This window comes from Crinia signifera, chromosome 1, assembly GCF_055691185.1.
Source record: "Crinia signifera chromosome 1, ASM5569118v1, whole genome shotgun sequence".
NCBI classification, from domain to species: Eukaryota; Metazoa; Chordata; class Amphibia; order Anura; family Myobatrachidae; genus Crinia; species Crinia signifera.
The window spans coordinates 62,763,181-62,782,424 of NC_139217.1; the positions used below are offsets into that span (position 1 = coordinate 62,763,181).

General features: G+C 42.5%; 1 protein-coding gene across 1 annotated transcript in view; it reads right to left on the reverse strand.

Annotated features, from left to right (window-relative positions):
• Nucleotides 1–4,612: 4,612 nt before the first annotated feature.
• DTHD1 (death domain containing 1) overlaps nt 4,613–19,244 on the reverse strand; it is a 47,594-nt gene continuing 32,962 nt past the window's right edge. Inside the window, exons 6-10 of the mRNA XM_083156279.1 lie at nt 12,147–12,305; nt 10,319–10,608; nt 8,738–8,955; nt 6,703–6,760; nt 4,613–5,629 (exon numbers count right to left, since the gene is read on the reverse strand). Coding sequence (XP_083012405.1) covers nt 5,328–5,629; nt 6,703–6,760; nt 8,738–8,955; nt 10,319–10,608; nt 12,147–12,305 — 1,027 coding nt within the window. The 3' untranslated portion in view covers nt 4,613–5,327. The remainder of the gene's footprint in view (nt 5,630–6,702; nt 6,761–8,737; nt 8,956–10,318; nt 10,609–12,146; nt 12,306–19,244) is intronic.

Here is a 19,244-nt window from a genome sequence, read left to right on the forward strand (position 1 = left end):
CTCCAGAATGGGTCTTGAGATGTTCCTTGTCCCTTGTCAGACGAAGCATGATTGACAGCATATCAACCAGTGGTGTAACTATAGCACCACAGCCCCCGCGACCGCGGGGGGGGGGGGGGGGGGGGGCGCTATGCATGTGCGGGCGCCGGGGGCTGCAGTGCTATAGTTCCGTTACACCCCGCCGCCCGCCGCACCAACCCCCGCAAACCCCCCCATCCCCAGTCTTTACCTGTGTTCAGTATGCGCTGCACTGGTCCCGGCTCCCTTCTTCTGCTGAGGACCACCACAAAATGGCCGCCCCCATATAGCACACAGTTCTCTGAAACTGTCTGCTGTATGGGGGCGGACATTTATGGTGGTCCTCATAGCAGAAGAAGGGAGCCGGGACCAGCGCATACTGAACCTAGGTAAGACTGTGGGGGTTGGTGCGGCGGGCGGCGGGCAGAGGGGCGGTTGAGTGGCTGGGCGCCCTCCCTTTAACGGCGGGGGGGCGCCCAAAATGTAGTTACGCCGCTGATATCAACCTGTTTTAAATGTGTGATGGGTACAGTTTACGTGTCATCACTTACTGGACCAAGGTGTCCAGATCCTGTGGCTCCAGAGGAGGGGCTGGAGCACAGTTTAAATTTCAAATATAGGAGCCACACCAACTGCCAGTGAGTTAGTTTGCAATGGCAGTTGGTAGTAGTTAGTAGTGGTTGGATTTTTTAATTGTGCAGCGGCCCCTCCTCTAGAGCCGCCACTATGGTGATCTGAGCCTGCATCCATTTCCTACAGGCACCTCCTGTTACATTATAATTTCAATTAGATGGGTTCCAGCTGATCCCTTGCGGCTGTGCAATTCCTTACAAACATAAATTGGGCCCTGCGTGCACTAGGCCAAGTTAACAAGTACACAACGCCATACAGTACGTGTATATTTCTGTCTTGTTTTCTCTTCCATGCAAAATTGCCTAAGGCAGCGCAAACAGTAATCGCGGCGCTGAGCGATTCATAATAACGATGATATGAAATAAGTATGGTAACTACAATATGTTCTCCGCATCTGTTTTGTCTTCGATGGATTTCAAATAAAATGACATTAAAATGATTTGGATGTTAACTTTTTTAATTTTATTTCCATTTACCGCAGAAAAAACACGTTTATCAAATTGATTATAAAGTGAAAGCCAATTTGTATGGTTTGGCGTATTTATCTCCATGAAGCACTATCACTTAAACCATCTGTTGGGCTGAATATATTGCTGCTATAGAATAAACAAGATTGACATTTTCCTGAGTCCCTGCCTTAATTGCAAAATACACTCTGGCAATGTGTCAAAGCAATTCTAAAACGGCATTGATGCAAAAAGCCCTATTTTAATTAGCATCAATATTTAAAGCTACATTTCTCATTTTGCCCTGTGAGTCACCGTGCAGTGTTCGCTTGTCATCGGGTGCGGATTGGAAGCGTACACCTGACAGGATATTTTAATATGAAATGTACGTTTCAGCCCCAGCCTGGTTCATTTACCTCTCACAGAGAATCTGTCAGTTTGATGGTAGAAGAGAATCCTCTCTGTCACATTGATGCGTTCAGGATTTACAGTTTACTGTTTTACTTTTATATCGATTTACAAATAACATCATAGTGGGGCTGATTCAGCAAGGATTGCAAAGCAGCGTGCGTTAACTGCTTGATGAGCTCTGAAACACCACCTAGCCGAACGTCCGCCCTCCCCCGCCGCCGAATCCCCTCGGTATGTGTTTGCGTACATCCCCTGGCATGTAGCCGAAGGGTAGAGAGATCTTTTTATGGTTGCCGATTATCAAATGATTTCCCTCCAGCTGTTGTTGAACTACACATCCCAGAATGCTTTGCTACAGTTTTAGCATGGCCAAATAGCAAAACTGTAGCAGTACATGCTGGGATGTGTAGTTCAGCAACAGCTGGAGGGCCAAAGGTTCACCATCGCTGCTTTACTACTTCTTGTTAGTACATCTGTGTTCCCTGCATAAAAATGTTATATATTGAAATATATTTTCTCAAATGTTCCTAAGGCTTTCAGGTGATTAGTAGTGAAGAGCGCGGACAAACAGGAAGCAAATAGTCACTGAACATCTTTTTTTCTGTTTTATGGTATCACCTGTTTTATATCTATGTATTTATTTTGTAAGCTTTTGTTTTCTTTCAAATCAACATTCTTTTGCATCCTTAATTTGATATACTGTACTTAAAGCTGAATGTATTGGCCATCTTGTGGTTGTTCGTTTGTTAATTTGGAAGTCTTTTAGTGCCATCTTGTGGTATATGGTATAATTGCATTTAGCAAGTTGTGAAGGAAATCTTGATACCATGGGGGTTATTCAGTAAGGTTCTCAAAAGGAAAATCTTGTAAGATTTAGATGTAACATGTGTAGAGAGAATTAAGGTCCCCATACACGCTGCGTTAAGCAGCCTGCAATGCGGCACGATGCGCGCTCCCGCGGGCATCGCATCGCACAGTACAAAAAGTATATGCTGCACATACTTTTTCCACTGCCCGCGGATTACATTGCAAGCAAATCGCATGCAAAACAAAACGTGCGATCCGATGCGATCCACACGATAACGCGTCGCATTGCACACTGCTTATCGCAGCATGTATGGGGACCTTAAGATTTGGGTGATTTATTTAGTTTCTGTGCAGGCTACATACTAAATGCTTTAGATTTCATTTTGAACACGCCCCACACAAATCTAACTCTCTCTGAGGGTAGCATTTACCCCACCCGCATTATACATGGTTTTGCCCATTAGAGAAAGATTCTTACAGATTAACCCCCTTAAGTTGAAAAAGGTGTTATTATTCATAAGATACTGTATGTTCAACAGAGGTCATAAATGCTAGCAGAGGCAGCTATTTGCCATAAAATTGTAGGCCGCTCGTTTAAACGACGTAGATATCGTTATCTGGAATAGTCATTTTCATCTGTCTTGATTGTAGACCCAAATATGAGAAAACTGATAATATTTGTCTATTATACTGCTCAAATGCATCAAAATTGTACAATCGTTCTAATTGCAATTGCGATTTTCTAGGCTATGGAACTAATGCTAGCAAGTGAAGCTTCTGTCCAATAATGATTAAAGATTCCCACCAAAGCCCTGGCAAACTTATTCACATTTGCATACACATTCACAGAATACACACTAAAAGTAGAGTTTATCTGATGTGGCATAGGGAGGGCAGCACAGAGGATATTTGACCGACACTCCCTCTACAAAAAATGCTGTCCGACTGCCAGTATCATTATGAAAGCGGTCACCCAGCCACATGAGACACCATGACCTGGTATCTCACAAGAAGTGTAGTACCAGCGAGGAGTTCTAGGTTGAACTTGATGGACTGAGATATTTTTTCCCAACCTCATCAACTATGAGTTAGGAGCTGCACCATCAGTGCCCAGCTATCTGCAACTTACCACTGATGGGGGCATGGTGAGCGCTGGGTGTCATAAAATGATCAGATATATAAGAAGTCGGAGTGGGGTGATGAGACAAATAGCAACAGACAGTTCATTTAAAATGTTTTATTGTGAAATGATGACACTTCATTCATCCATTGCTCAAACCACACAAATTCTATTCCTATTTAATATAAGTCACTTAAGTTATTATTAATTTGTCATCCCTACTATCTTTACATCTATTTTGATTTAATGTTATACTTGTCTTGTTTATCATTTTTACAACTTTATTATCATTAGTTGTGTTTATTATTATTTTTTGTTAATTATGTTCATTATTATTATTAATTATAATGGTTAAGGCCACCTGAAAATTGCACCTGCCTAGGCAAGCACTCCGGAGCTTGGTAAATTCCACAAATAATAATTGATGAATAGTCCACCCAGTGAGCATAGATTCCTCATTGTTTTCTGCTCTCTGGCTAGAGGAGAGGATTAGTATGTTTTGTGGGGCATAGTCATCTAGAGCAAGATTTCCCATACAGTACATACAGTACAGTTGCCCTCATGGCCCACGTTCAGTCCAGATACTAAAGATATCAATGCATGAGCATAGGTGACTTATTTGATTTACCCAACTGACCTGAACCGGGGGAATCCCTAATTTCTGGACTGTGAATAAGCCTGAGAACAGGATTTGGGAAACATTGGACTAGGGCAGGGGTAGCCAACTTCAGTCCTCAGGAGCTACCAACAGTTCACATTTTGCAGCCCACCCAGCAGGTGTACAGTTGCAGTTATTACTCACTGGTACTTTTTTAAAGATCCACAGGAGGAGCTAAATACTTTACTTGTGATTCTTTAAGGAGACCTGGAAAATGTTAACGGTTGGTAGCTCTTGAGGACTGGAGTTGGCTTCCCATGGGCTAGGGTGAGCAGATCCTGATCATGCCATGGAGACATGTACATTAAATAGAGCAGAAGTTGTCTACATCTTTATATAAATTTATTTTTTACCTTACCTCATATGCTATCTCATAAGGAGCATGTAGTGGACCCCATAAATAAGAGTAAAAAAATGTTTTTTTTTTTATTATTTTTAATCTTTTTTATAGCAATACTATTTTTAATATAAAAACTCCTAAGTTTATAAAAAAAAAACATGTATTAAAAATGCATGAATGGCAGTTTCAGTATGATTTAAGTGATAAGTTAGCTAAAATGGAAATTCTCTTGGAGGTGATATGTTGCCAAGAGCAACCAATCAGTTTATTTTTTATTATCTTCTAGAAGGTTCTAAATAAGAAGTAGAATCTGATTGGTAGCTATGGGCATCCCATCTTCAATTGAACTTCCACCTTAGAAAATTTACCATCTTAGTATGTTATCCATTTAAAAGAGCCTAATGTCGCAGTCCGCAGTCCCCATTTTTCACCTCATCCATGATACATGGCAAGCCTCTTAGCCAACAAAAAAATCAGTTTTGTTCAGAAATAGAGGTTTTCTCACTTTGTTAAATCAGTTTCTGTATTCTCTACTGGAAATCTGTTAAGAGTGGGCTGCTGCTCAAAGGCCAGGGTTGTGTTCCTGCTCCCAGGCTAAAATTTGCCAACCAGCCCCTGACTGTGAAAAAAATACATTCATTACTACAAAGTAAAGGCAAAAGATACAAACTAAACACTTCCAGAATTTTATACCTTCAACTTTCATCATTTACTATGATTAGAATTCACATTTATTTGGTGACTGCCCACACAAATAATTTTTTTTTTCAATTAATTGTTTAGATGCAGACAGGCAATTTCACTTATTGTAATTTGAGCACACATGTTACTTACTGGCCATTTAAATAATCCCTCAGCAAGCTGCCTCAGAACTTATATCATTGTGTACAAGGTTTAAAGCTTTGCTGACCCAGACATGTTTGACTCCCATTTTACTTTCATCTGCTCCACTAGATCGCTCCTCCCACTTTTATGCAAATGGCGAGCTAAGAGATGGAACTTGTCTGTCGATGTGGGGAGCCTCTTCTTCCACAGACTCAACAGCTCATAAATCTGGGCAGCCAGGTTATCAGGACTCTTCAGTCTGACCAACTGAATGGTACTGCGCCGAATGGGAAGAGAAAGCAGCATCTCTGAGGTATCTTCTTCTGATAGCTCATGAGCCACCCATTTCAACACGCTGTCCCATAGTAGATCTGGTAAACAATAACAAAGAAGGATACTGTATTTATTTCCATAAGGAAGCATGGTATGGTAGGTTGGGTGAGATGGTAGAAATATGTACAAGTCCCAGCTGTACAGCTATGCCAGTGTTTGCAAACCTCTATATTTTTGTTAGATTCATACTGGAGCACAGGTGGTTAAATAAAAATATCTGAGGTACTACCATTGTCACCTGTGCTCAGATATGGATAGCCTTAAAACCTGGACTGTTATACCTTTTCACATTGAGCCTTTAAATATTGCTATTGGAATAAGGGTAGGCTGCAGTGTGAATACACAACCCATGTTATCCCACTTGCTAAAAGTACCTGAGAGGTGGATCACTGGCACTTGAAGATGATGTCATAACCAGATGCCACCAAAAGGGACAACCCAACAATAACCCGGGTCAAGCCTGCAATGTGAACACAGTTTCAAGCATCTTTGACATGACTTGAAAGTTGAAACCATCATTTTCTCTGTTGCTATAGAGAAATGATACACAGAATCACCTCTTCTCATTTTTAGAAGCTTTAGTAAATTTACAGTACCCCTAAGTAACCACTTTGGTAGCCCACCGAAACCACCTGAAATCCTACTGAGAAACCTAGAGCAGAAACTTCTTGCTGATGGAGAAGAGGAGGATATAAGCGTAAGCATTTATTACTAGAAGTGGCCCTAGTGCAATTTCTGTGGCCTTTAGGAAAAAAAACACGGTACTGACAAATGCACAGAAGCTAATGGCATTGAGTCTTCCACACATGCGCTATATCTTAGGAAATATCCCTGGCCCAATATTTCTGAAAAAAATACGGCGATGGTGTCATATATTCCAAAGGTATCACTAGAAAAATGGAGAGGGTGTTCCTAAGTTAATAAATGTAATGGGTGCAAGTTGTGTAGTGTAGCCGTGGCCCCCCTTGAGTCAGGGGCCCCGAGAACACTTAACACCCTGCACCAATTACTGATAACCACTGAGATGTAACGTAGGTTGGGAAATTCCAACTCAGTTATTAAGCTGGGAACTACAGTGACTCCATATTAAGAACAAATCTACATTTATTACCTGTAGGTTCGCTAGTTATTAATTTTGTGCTTGATGGACGACTGATGTTTTTCTCCACCTAGTAATATAAAATAATGAAAAGAAATTTAGTAATACATATATTGGCTTAATTCATACATAAATAATGAAATAAGTCAACAACTGAAATAAATGACAGTTTGTCCTGTAATTAACATATACAAACATGTACAGGCAAATATGAAGGGTCACCATCTCACCATGGGATCTATGTGCTAAGATTTGGGGTGGGATGCTAAGCTAATGTGATTGATTCCCATTCCGTGGCTTGAAGCGGTGGGGAATGCCGTCTTTATATGTGCTTCCATCACACCTCTACTTTGAGAGATCCAATCAGATCTGCCACTCCCAGCAGCTATAGACCCGACGGCAGTGGCGGTGGGTGGGGATGCGCGTTGTGGCAACAAGCAAGTGAAATGGGGGTGGGGGCTAATCTTATCTTGTGGGGTTGGGGGGGGGGGGTGGGTGAACTTTTGTGTGATGGGCACACAGTTTTTTATTACGCCACCATTCTGTTGCTGCCCCTTACATTTCTGCTAATATTCTTCTAACTTTGATTTGTGACTCTGTATAAACATAATCAGGACCCGGGGCAATATATTTGTCTAACATCACGGCACTTACACACCAGAAGGATTTGGCCCAAAATTATCCAATTTAGACCCAATTTATGTAAATTGGACATGTTTTGGGCCATTTTAGAGCATTTTAGATCCATTCCTGATCCAATACGCTGATCGCATTCAGTTCTCGAGCGGGTCGTAGGCTCCACTAGATCATGAGCGGGTCACGCGATCATCTTTTGACCCTCTTACGATCTACATTGCTGTGGCGTGTACCCAGTATTAGAATCATGGAGTTCTCACCGTTTATAACAAACTGGGTCAGATGCTCTAAGCTTCAAAAGTGAAAAAGTGGAGAGTAATAAATAACCAGCCAATCAGCTCCTAACTGTCATTTGTCAAACTCATACTCTAATGTGACAGTTGGGAGCCGATTGGCCGGTTGTTTATTACTCTCTACTTTATCACTTATTTAAGCTAGCTGCCCAATCTGAGATGCACAACCAGTATTCTGTAGAATGTGGCATCAAATACAAGTGATTTAGGGGCTCCAAAATTAGATTATATCTTGCCCCCTCCAACCTAAAAATGTTCAGGTGCACAGCAAAGGCTGCAAAGGTTGCAGAGCCCAAGGGGAAGGGATGGAGTTTCACGAGATCTCTCCAAAATGCTGGGCAGCTCTCAAGCTCTCTCTATACCAGTGTTTTTCAACCACTGTGCCGTGGCACACTAGTGTGCCTTGAGTGGTTCTCAAGTGTGCCCCCAGATCTAGAGATGCCCGAACCAGTTTACAGCCACCACCAGTACAACTGTTATTTACTGGTCTCTTCTTTTCATGTAAAGGGCCAATGTATTTTATTTTTTATTACCTGTGAGGACCAGTGTGATTTTTTTTTTATATAAGGGCCAATAGGTTTGTTTTTTTCCTGTAGGGGCCAATGTGTTTTGCCCTCATGGTGTGCCTTGGCATATTTAAAATCCTATTTAGTGTGCCACAAGGTTAAAAGGTTGAAAATCACTGCTCTATACTGTGGATAGATTACATCTGTTACCCGCTGAAATCCACATTTTGTGGCTATGAAAGGAACCAAAACCCAGTCCTGATCCCCCAAGGAGATCCAACTCGAATCGAGTCCTGGTTCTGTAGTACAAATTTACATTTTTGTGTTTTTGATTACGAAAATTACATGATTTTACCTGTTTTTTTTTATTTATTTTGTTTCAACAATGATTTTATAGAAATATTTAACCAAACCAAAGACCGAAACTGAAACCAAAAGACTTGCGGGTGGTTTAGCCAAAAACCAGAAGCAAAGCATGTGAATGAATTAGAGCCAAAACCAAAACACAGAGTTCCACCTATAGGATATAATGATTAAACTCAAAAAAAATTCAAACTACAGTACACTTTTAAAATGCAAAAAGTTTTTAACTAAAACGGACACAAAAACTACCTTTGGTAGAGTTAATGGCAGCTTGCATACTGGAGTCCTTTGTTGTAATTCAATGGCCAGCCCGGTTTTGTAACTCACTGTGATGTCCTCTTTGGATAATTTGTAGAACGCGACTGTCCCCTTATAATGTGGGGTGCTATAATTTGCAAACTCATCAACAACACTAAGATCTAGTGATAGACTCTGCATTCTTTGGGAATGAAATGTGAGTTTGCCATCTGGAACAAAAATAATGATAGCATTACACCACAGGACACATTTTTCTAGAGTGTGAGTCTACGTGCTATGGATAACAACTAACAATATATGTTCTGTATCATGCATGGCTGCACTACACACTGAATGGACATACTGTACTATAATTATCTGTTGGCTTGGGTACTGTAAGTACAAACCGAGATCCCTACCTTTGTTAAACCCATTTGAATTTGACAGATAAACAATATGCATACAACTCTGTGATAACGATCAATGCCACAATGTTAGAAATACTTTTGCTTTGTATGTCTACTTGTATTGCATGTAGATTGGAAAACAAGATTGCTACCAAGGTTCTTTTTGTTGTACCGAAAGTAGGTGTATGTGATATACTTTTGAACAATTTGGAAGCTGGAAGCTGTGCTAAAAAAATAAAACAATGCAGCCTGCAATTTGGTAGTTAGGAGCTGATTGGTTCTCCAATATCTCTCTCCAATACTTAGTAAATAGACCCCTGTATTCAGGGATGCACTGGGGTTGTTATACAGCCTTGGCATACATTTGTAAAGAAAGGAAGGGGGGAGGGGGGGTCACTGCTCACATAGGCAAGACACACAAGTAGGGATGCCAATGCCGCGTCATTTTTTCAATTCCGGTATTCGGGATTGAAAAATGCTCAATCCTGGGATTCCAGGGATCCTGGGATTGGCTTCCCTATTAAATAAAAAGCCCCGGGCGGTGTGGCAGAGGCGGGCAGGTGATGCGCGGGAGCAATATGGGCTGTGTGGCCAGGAGGCAATGAGCAGTGAGGATGTAGCAGTGCGGATGGAAGTCGGTGTGGCTGTGAATCATGGGTCTGGAAGTGGCGGAGCAGCTGTCCGGCATGCGCAGCATGACTACTGACATCATATCATGCTGTGCGGAGCCGATCGCCAGTGACGGGAGAAGCAGTGCAGTAGGTGCTCAGACACTGCCCGGCATTAGACTTTGCATGCGCAGTCTAATCCCAAAATCCCGGGATTTACATCCTGGGGATTTTGGGGCCAAATCCCGGGATTGGCCACCCTAGACACAAGTGATGTGAGCCTGGCTTCATAGCATGCCCACGTGGAACTGCTTGGCCTGCTCCTGTCTATGAGAGCAAGGCAGCCGGTAGAGTGCCAGGAAGCGGAGTTGCTCAGCCAGTCTGGCCTCTACATGTTGCCAGACCAGCCCATCGACACTTCTGACTCTAAATTATAGTTAGAAACTGATTGGTTATCTTTCTCCACCATATCACTCTGAAAGGTTTGACACTTCTTTCTCCCAGTGTATTCAGTACAATGGGGTGAGGTTTTTTTTTTTGTATTGCTACATAATAGGACATTTAGAAATTTGGTTCACCTGAAGCTGCTATGTTTCCGTAGAAACGACAATGAATTTGGTCCCCTTCTTGAAGAGCAATTGGTTCGGAAGGCTCAGGTGGTCCGGTATATCCTGACTCTACCAGGGCAGAGATCTCCCAGTTTAGTTCTTTGGAAGGAACCAGTTTAATAATAACTTTCTCTAAGTTCTCGCTCTTCCGGTGCAGCACCACATTGACCACTGAGCTGCGTATAGCATGTTCCAAGCTCTGAATAAAACGAATCAAATACGCATTGTCCATGGTCGAAGACAGGCGAACTACTATAAAGCTGTCAAAGGAAAAGAGTTTAAAACAATAACTATTAAATTATTGTTGTATTTAAACAAAGGAGTAGATTCCAAATGGTCCGGCACTCCATATGCTGCGAGATATACTTGCTCCCGGTGCCCTTCACTGACTATGGTAAATCAATATGCAGGTGGATAAATAGCGGCACTCGGCAGGCTTACTTGGTGATATAAAAATCCTTTATTGCGCCCAACGGCATTTCGGGGATCTCTCCCCCGTCTTCCGGGGCTTGTGGCTTAAAAGCACTATTACATACAGGGTTTAAATAGCATACAACACTGACACAATGATTAAAATAAAGTGATCTCACCTGTCCGGCGTATATATATATATATATATATATATATATATATATATCATTACCATAACATTTTATGTATAATTAAAAGCTGTTTTATTGGATTTATTTATCTGCAGTAGCCGGATCTGCTTAACTAGAACGATAGATAGAGATATAGATAGCATGGCAGGGTTGAGATTCTGTCAGTGAGGCAGGGGTGGGCTGCTGTCAGAAGGACAGTAATGGGCTAGTGTCAATGAGGCATTCCGGTGCTCATCCACTAACCCGCTCCACGGGAGTGCGGCCTTGCTGACCTGCTCCATGGGGGGGGGAGGGGTCCTGCTGCCTAAAGCTGCCCAGTGGTGGTGCCGTCCTTAAGTGAGGCAGGGACATGCTGCTGTCAGTGAGACAGGGATATGCTGCTGTCAGTGAGACAGGGATGTGCTGCTGTCAGTGAGGCAGGGACGTGCTTCTGTCAGTGAGGCAAGGACGTGCTACTGTCAGTGAGGCAGGGACGTGCTGCTGTCAATGAAGCAGGGACGTGCTGCTGTCAGTGAGGCAGGGACGTGCTGCTGTCAGTGAGGCAGGGACGTGCTGCTGTCAGTGAGGCAGGGACATGCTGCTGTCAGTGAGGCAGGGATGTGCTGCTGTCAGTGAGGCAGGGACATGCTGCTTTCAGTGAGATAGGGATATGCTGCTGTCAGTGAGACAGGGATATGCTGCTGTCAGTGAGACAGGGATGTGCTGCTGTCAGTGAGGCAGGGATGTGCTTCTGTCAGTGAGGCAAGGACGTGCTGCTGTCAGTGAGGCAGGGACGTGCTGCTGTCAATGAAGCAGGGACGTGCTGCTGTCAGTGAGGCAGGGACATGCTACTGTCAGTGAGGCAGGGACATGCTGCTGTCAGTGAGGCAGGGATGTGCTGCTGTCAGTGAGGCAGGGACATGCTGCTGTCAGTGAGGCAGGGATATGCTGCTGTCAGTGAGGCATGTATGTATCTAATTTCGGAGCCTTCAAATTGACATTTTCCGAGGTTAGGCTGCAGTTTTAGCATTTCTACATCCGACCCACAATGGATCCCATTGACCATAAAAGATGTTTAATAAAGGTTATGGCACTGGCTAAGCCCTTATCACTTACCCCTCTTGGCTCGGTTGTATTGTAGTGCACAAAGGCTTACCTAGTGAAAGTTCTAATATGCTGAAAAATAAATCAACTGTTGAATGTGTTAAGATCCATACCTCTGTATATGTTCACTCATTTCGAATGAGACAATTCCAGTCTGTGTATTTTTCACCACAATGTCATCTAATATAATCCACTGATCTTCCTTTAATGCCATCAATTTCAGTAATTCACTAGGATTAGTCCCATGCTTCCTGACTGAGGCACTCACAGCTCTGTCATATAAACACAAGGTATTTATGGATCTTACTAAGTCATCTACAAATAAGTAATAGCTTGCATATGCAGCTCATATCAAAATTATGGTATTTAAAATAATTTGAATAGCATTTTTAAACCAAAAAATGATCTTTATGAATATTAGATCTTCTACACACATAGGTGCCAATTTATGTTTTTGCTGGTGGGTGCTCAAGCCAAAAATATAGGGAAGTGGCTTCATGGGAAAGGGGCGGGGCCACAAAATAATACTGATTTATATTATGCAGCACAGTTATCTCCAATATTCAAATTATGGCAACAGTGCCAAATACATAAATGCCCACACAGTGCCAAATACATAAATGCCCCCACAGTGCCAAATACATAAATGCCCACACAGTGCCAAATACATAAATGCCCACACAGTGCCAAATACATAAATGCCCCCACAGTGCCAAATACATAAATGCCCCCACAGTGCCAAATACATAAATGCCCCCACAGTGCCAAATACATAAATGCCCCCACAGTGCCAAATACATAAATGCCCACACAGTGCCAAATACATAAATGCCCACACAGTGCCAAATACATAAATGCCCCCACAGTGCCAAATACATAAATGCCCCCACAGTGCCAAATACATAAATGCCCCCACAGTGCCAAATACATAAATGCCCCTCACAGTGCCAAATACATAAATGCCCCCACAGTGCCAAATACATAAATGCCCCCACAGTGCCAAATACATAAATGCCCCCACAGTGCCAAATACATAAATGCCCTCACAGTGCCAAATACATAAATGCCCCCACAGTGCCAAATACATAAATGCCCCCACAGTGCCAAATACATAAATGCCCTCACAGTGCCAAATACATAAATGCCCCCACAGTGCCAGATACATAAATGCTCCCACACTACCTGTTCCAGTGGCAAGGGAGGGGGAGTGCAGTGGGACATGGGTGGGTGCTGCTGAGCGGGTGGGTGCTCATCAATTTCCATGGGTGCTCGGGCCCTCAAGCACACACAGAATCGGCACCTATGTGTACACAGATGGCTGGTATGCTCATCTCAGCATTTAAAATTAAAGAAAAGTCATTGGGTGTAAAGAAGATGTCCCATAAGATTCCCTAAATATATACAGTGTTTTATGAATTATCTATTAGTGTTGGATAGTATCCGGATGATAACTTAGTGTCTAGATAGACACTCCATAGGTTGACCATATATGGTCAACATGCATTAGGTTGACAGGGTCAAAAGGTCAACAGGTAAAAGGTTGACACTGCTGAAGGTCAACAGGTATGGTTCAACTTCCCCTCTGGTGACCTCTGTTAGAGCGCATTAGTTTAGTGCAGATATGTTGTGTCTCTCTCCCAGGCCGACTTGGGCATGCCCAAATCTTGCTATCATTGTGAGATCTCCATGCAGCCAGGAGACGGCAGCAGCCACAGCCAGGTGGCTGCATCAGGCACAGCAAGTGTGTGTATGTATGGATTTTCTACGATAACTTTCAAATGCTTTAACTAATCGTCTTCAAACTTTGCACACTACCTTATCATCTTAAGCGAAGATCTAAGTTTGAACATGGGTTTACTCGGACGAGCCCTTAAGGGTGCTGTCATAAGGGTCCATGCTATTTCTGTTGTTTTCATGCAATGTGATATGTCGTTGGAAAGTTTAAGACTTTCTGAATACAACACAATAAACAGATTCACTTAAGTGGACCCTTAACCCCTTACCGCCGCAGCCTGTTTTTGCCTTCCTGACAGAGCCCTTTTTTTCAAATCTGACATGTATCACTTAAGTGGGGATAACTTTTTTTTGCTTTTACTTATCCCAGTAATTTTGAGATTGTTTTCTCGTGACACATTGTACTTCAAGTTAGTGGTAAATTTTGGTCGATACAGTCTGTGTTTTTTTGTGAAAAATACCAAAATGTCGTAAAAAAATTGAAAATTTTGCAATTTGCAAAATGTTAAATTTTCTGCTTGTGAGACAAATAATCATACCACTCAAAATAGTTAATAACTAACATAGACCATATGTATACTTTATGTTTCCATCATTATTTCAACCTCCTTTTAATTTTTTTGGACACTAGGAGGCTTAAAATATGAATAGCAAATTCTCAAATTTTCAAGAAAATTTCAAACACTGATTTTTTTAGGGACGAGTTCAGTTCTGATGTGACTTTGAGGGACTTGTATGTGAGACACCCCCATAAATGATGCCATTTCAAAAACTGCACCCCTCACAGTATTCAAAACAGCATTTTGGAAGTTTGTTAACCCTTTAGGTGTTTCACAGGAATTAAAACAAAGTGTAGGTGAAATTTCAAAATTTCATTTTTTTTGCAGATTTTCAATTTTAATAGATTTTTCTAAGGAACACAGTAGATTTTACTAGAGAAATGTGACTAAAAATTGATTCCCCCAATTCTTTTGTTTTCATAAATATCCTATATGTGGCCCTAGTGTGCACGTTGACCAAACCACAGGCTTCATAATAGAAGGAGCACCTACTTGATTTTGGAGCCTCCTTTTTATGAGATTATTTTTTAGGCACCATGTAGGTTTCTAGGCACCATAAGATGCTAAAAGTTAGGAACCACCCCACAAGTGACCCCATTTTGCAAACTACACCCCTCAGGGAATTCATCTAGGGGTATAGTGTACATTTCAAACCCCCAGGGGTTTCACCAATTTTGGTACAACTGGGCTGTGAAAATGAAAAATTACATTTTTTACACAAAAATGCAGTTCTGGCTCAAAATTTTTCATTTTCACAAGGAATGAAGGAGACAAAGCACCCCAAAATCTGTGCCCCAATTTCTCCCGAGTACGGCAATGCCTCATATGTGACCAAAAAATACCATTTGGGTGCATGGCAGGACTCAGAAGGGAAGGAGTGATATTTGGATTTTGCAGCACAGATTCTGGTGGAATGAATGGTGGGTGCTATGTCGCATTAGCAAGACCCCCGAAGCACCAATACAGTGGAACCCCCCCACAAGTGACCCCATTTTGCAAACTACACCCCTCAGGGAATTCATCTAGGGGTATAGTGTACATTTCAAACCCCCAGGGGTTTCACCAATTTTGGTACAACTGGGCTGTGAAAATGAAAAATTAAATTTTTTAACACAAAAATGCAGTTCTGGCTCAAAATTTTTCATTGTCACAAGGAATGAAGGAGACAAAGCACCCCAAAATCTGTGCCCCAATTTCTCCCGAGTACGGCAATGCCTCATATGTGACCAAAAAATACCATTTGGGTGCATGGCAGGACTCAGAAGGGAAGGAGTGATATTTGGATTTTGCCGCACAGATTCTGGTGGAATGAATGGTGGGTGCTACTGTATGTCGCATTAGCAAGACCCCCGAAGCACCAATACAGTGGATCCCCCCCACAAGTGACCCCATTTTGCAAACTACACCCCTCAGGAAATTCATCTAGGGGTATAGTGTACATTTCAAACCCCCAGGGGTTTCACCAATTGTGGTACAACTGGGCTGTGAAAATGAAAAATTACATTTTTTTACACAAAAATGCAGTTCTGGCTCAAAAGTTTTCATTTTCACAAGGAATGAAGAAGACAAAGCACCCCAAAATCTGTGCCCCAATTTCTCCCGAGTACGGCAATGCCTCATATGTGACCAAAAAATACCATTTGGGTGCATGGCAGGACTCAGAAGGGAAGGAGTGATATTTGGATTTTGCCGCACAGATTCTGGTGGAATGAATGGTGGGTGCTATGTCGCATTAGCAAGACCCCCGAAGCACCAATACAGTGGAACCCCCCCACAAGTGACTCCGTTTTGCAAACTACACCCCTCAGGGAATTCATCTAGGGCTATAGTGTACCTTTCAAACCCCCAGGGGTTTCACCAATTTTGGTACAACTGGGCTGTGAAAATGAAAAATTACATTTTTTTAACACAAAAATGCAGTTCTGGCTCAAAATTTTTCATTGTCACAAGGAATGAAGGAGACAAAGCACCCCAAAATCTGTGCTTCAATTTCTCCCGAGTACGGCAATGCCTCATATGTGACCAAAAAATGGCAGGACTCATAAGGGAAGGAGTGATATTTGGATTTTGCAGCACAGATTCTGGTGGAATGAATGGTGGGTGCTATGTCGCATTAGCAAGACCCCCGAAGCACCAATACAGTGGAACCCCCCCACACGTGACCCCATTTTGCAAACTACACCCCTCAGGGAATTCATCTAGGGGTATAGTGTACATTTCAAACCCCCAGGGGTTTCACCAATTTTGGTACAACTGGGCTGTGAAAATGAAAAATTAAATTTTTTACACAAAAATGCAGTTCTGGCTCAAAATTTTTCATTTTCACAAGGAATGAAGGAGACAAAGCACCCCAAAATCTGTGCCTCAATTTCTCCCGAGTACGGCAATGCCTCATATGTGACCAAAAAATACCATTTGGGTGCATGGCAGGACTCAGAAGGGAAGGAGTGATATTTGGATTTTGCAGCACACATTCTGGTGGAATGAATGGTGGGTGCTATGTCGCATTAGCAAGACCCCCGAAGCACGGTGAAATGATGAACCTAATAATCCATAGATGTGTGGTATATTTTAAAGCACTCCCTCATACATAGGCCGGGTTTGTCGGGGCAAGTTTCACAGTGGAAAATAGTTTGCTTTCGTATTCCCTTTTTATAGCAAACTTTGCACCTTTTTTGTGTCCTGCCCTTTTTTCCAGTGGAGGGGATTTCGTTAGGAAAATGCTGCCCTGATACAATACGGGGGCCAGTACTAGAAGTACTGGGGCCAGTACTAGAAGTACTGGGGCCCTCTGCCTGCTGGTTCCCAAATATTAGGCCCTTTATGACTTCCTCTTGAAAGTGCATAAATGTCCCCGTCTGGCTGGTAGAACGGAATAGTACGTAAGCGTTATACAGTGCCATCTGGATGATATACACGGCCAGCTTCTTATACCATATTTTTGTTTTCCACAGGGCACTGTACGGCTTCAGTACCTGATCTGAAAGATCCACTCCGCCCATGTACTTATTGTAATCTAGGATACAAATAGGTTTTGAGGTGTGGGTACTGGTACCTCGTACAGGGACGGAGGTGGTACTGTCTCTGTGAATTGTTGTCAGTATAAGGACATCCCTCTTGTCTTTATATTTGACCAACAACATATTTTCGGTGCATATTCCCCTGCTTTCACCCTTTCTCAGTAATTGGGCAACGTGCGTTTTTGGGAGGCCTCTTTGGTTCTTGTGCACAGTACCGCAAGCTGCTGTACCTCTTGAACCAAGGGCCTTAAACAGGGGGATGCTGGTGTAAAAGTTATCCACATAGAGGTGATAACCCTTATCCAGGAAGGGGTGCACTAAATCCCAGACAATCTTTCCACTAACACCTACGAGGGAGGGGGGGCATTCTGGCGGTTCAATTCTTGTGTCCTTCCCTTCATATACCCTAAACCTGTGGGTGTACCCTGAGGTACTTTCGCACAGCTTATACATTTTTATGCCATACCTTGCCCTCTTATTGGGAAGGTACTGGCGGAATTTAACCCTTCCTTTAAAATGTATAAGTGACTCGTCTACACAAATGAATTTTTGGGGGATGTACATCTCAGCAAATTTGGCGCTGAAATGATCAATGACCGGCCTGACTTTGAATAGCCGGTCAAAGGTGGGATCATCTCTGGGTGGGCACTGTGCATTATCGTTGTAATGCAAAAATTTAAGAATCGTCTCAAAACGAGTCCGGGTCATGGCCATACGATGAAGTGGGGTGCTGTACAGAACATCTGTACTCCAATATTGCCTAATTTCTGGCTTTTTAACTATGCCCATATGTAACACCAGACCCCAAAACGTCATCATCTCTACTGCATCTACAGGGGTCCACCTAGCAAATGATGACGTGGGGTTTTGGGCAATAAACTGCTGGGCATATAAATTACTTTGGTCCACCATTAAATTTATAAAATCATCAGAGAAAAAGACTTTGAAAAAGTCAATTTCTTTGAGGCCTGTACTATCAAATTGGCATCCTGGGTTGGCCAAAAACTCAGGAACCTGGGGCTCAAAATTGTCTGGTGGTGGGGTTCATACGAGATCAATCATTGGGGGGGGGGGGGGGGTCTCAGCTGCTCTACGGGGGCGTCTTTGAGGGGGACCCTCATCACTAGAGGAGGAAGAGGAGCTTAAGACAAATGCCAATTCATCGCTTACTTCACTGGCTGTGTCAGTGTCAGAGGCAAGAAGGGCATATGCCTCCTCCGCTGAAAACAGTCTTTGCGATGATTGGGACATTTTTATTATTTTTAAGTGTAGTGTTTCAACACGTGTATAGTGTAGGGGGGGGTACAAACTTTATTTCAACACGGGGGGTATGTAGTGTGTATGTAGTGCTTTAACATGTGTAAGTTAAAAGAAAAAAAAAAAACTCCTGCGCCAAAAATTGAGCACAGATGTTGGTCAGTAACGTCCGTCACTGATCAGCGCTCAGTGGGCACAGGACACCCACAAAAGCACCATGGGTGTAAAAAAAATTTAAAAAAAAAGACTCCACAGCACCCTACAAAAAAAAAAATTTCAAAAAACTTCTGATGAGTCAAAGACAACAGGAATTTGACCCAAAAAAATCAAATTAGATCAAAAATGCTGATCAGTGATGTACGTCACTGATCAGCGCTCAGCGGGCACAGGACACCCAGAAAAGCACCGTGGGTGTAAAAAAAATTTTAAAAAAAGACTCCACAGCACCGTCCAAAAAAAAATAAATAAAAAAAAAATGCTGATGAGTCAAAGGCAACAGTAATTTGATAAAAAAAAAAAATAGATCAACCCTGTGCCAAAAATGCTGATCAGTGATGTACGTCACTGATCAGCGCTCTGCGGCCACAGGACACCCACAAAATCACAGTGGGTGAAAAAAAATAAAAAAAAAACCTCCACA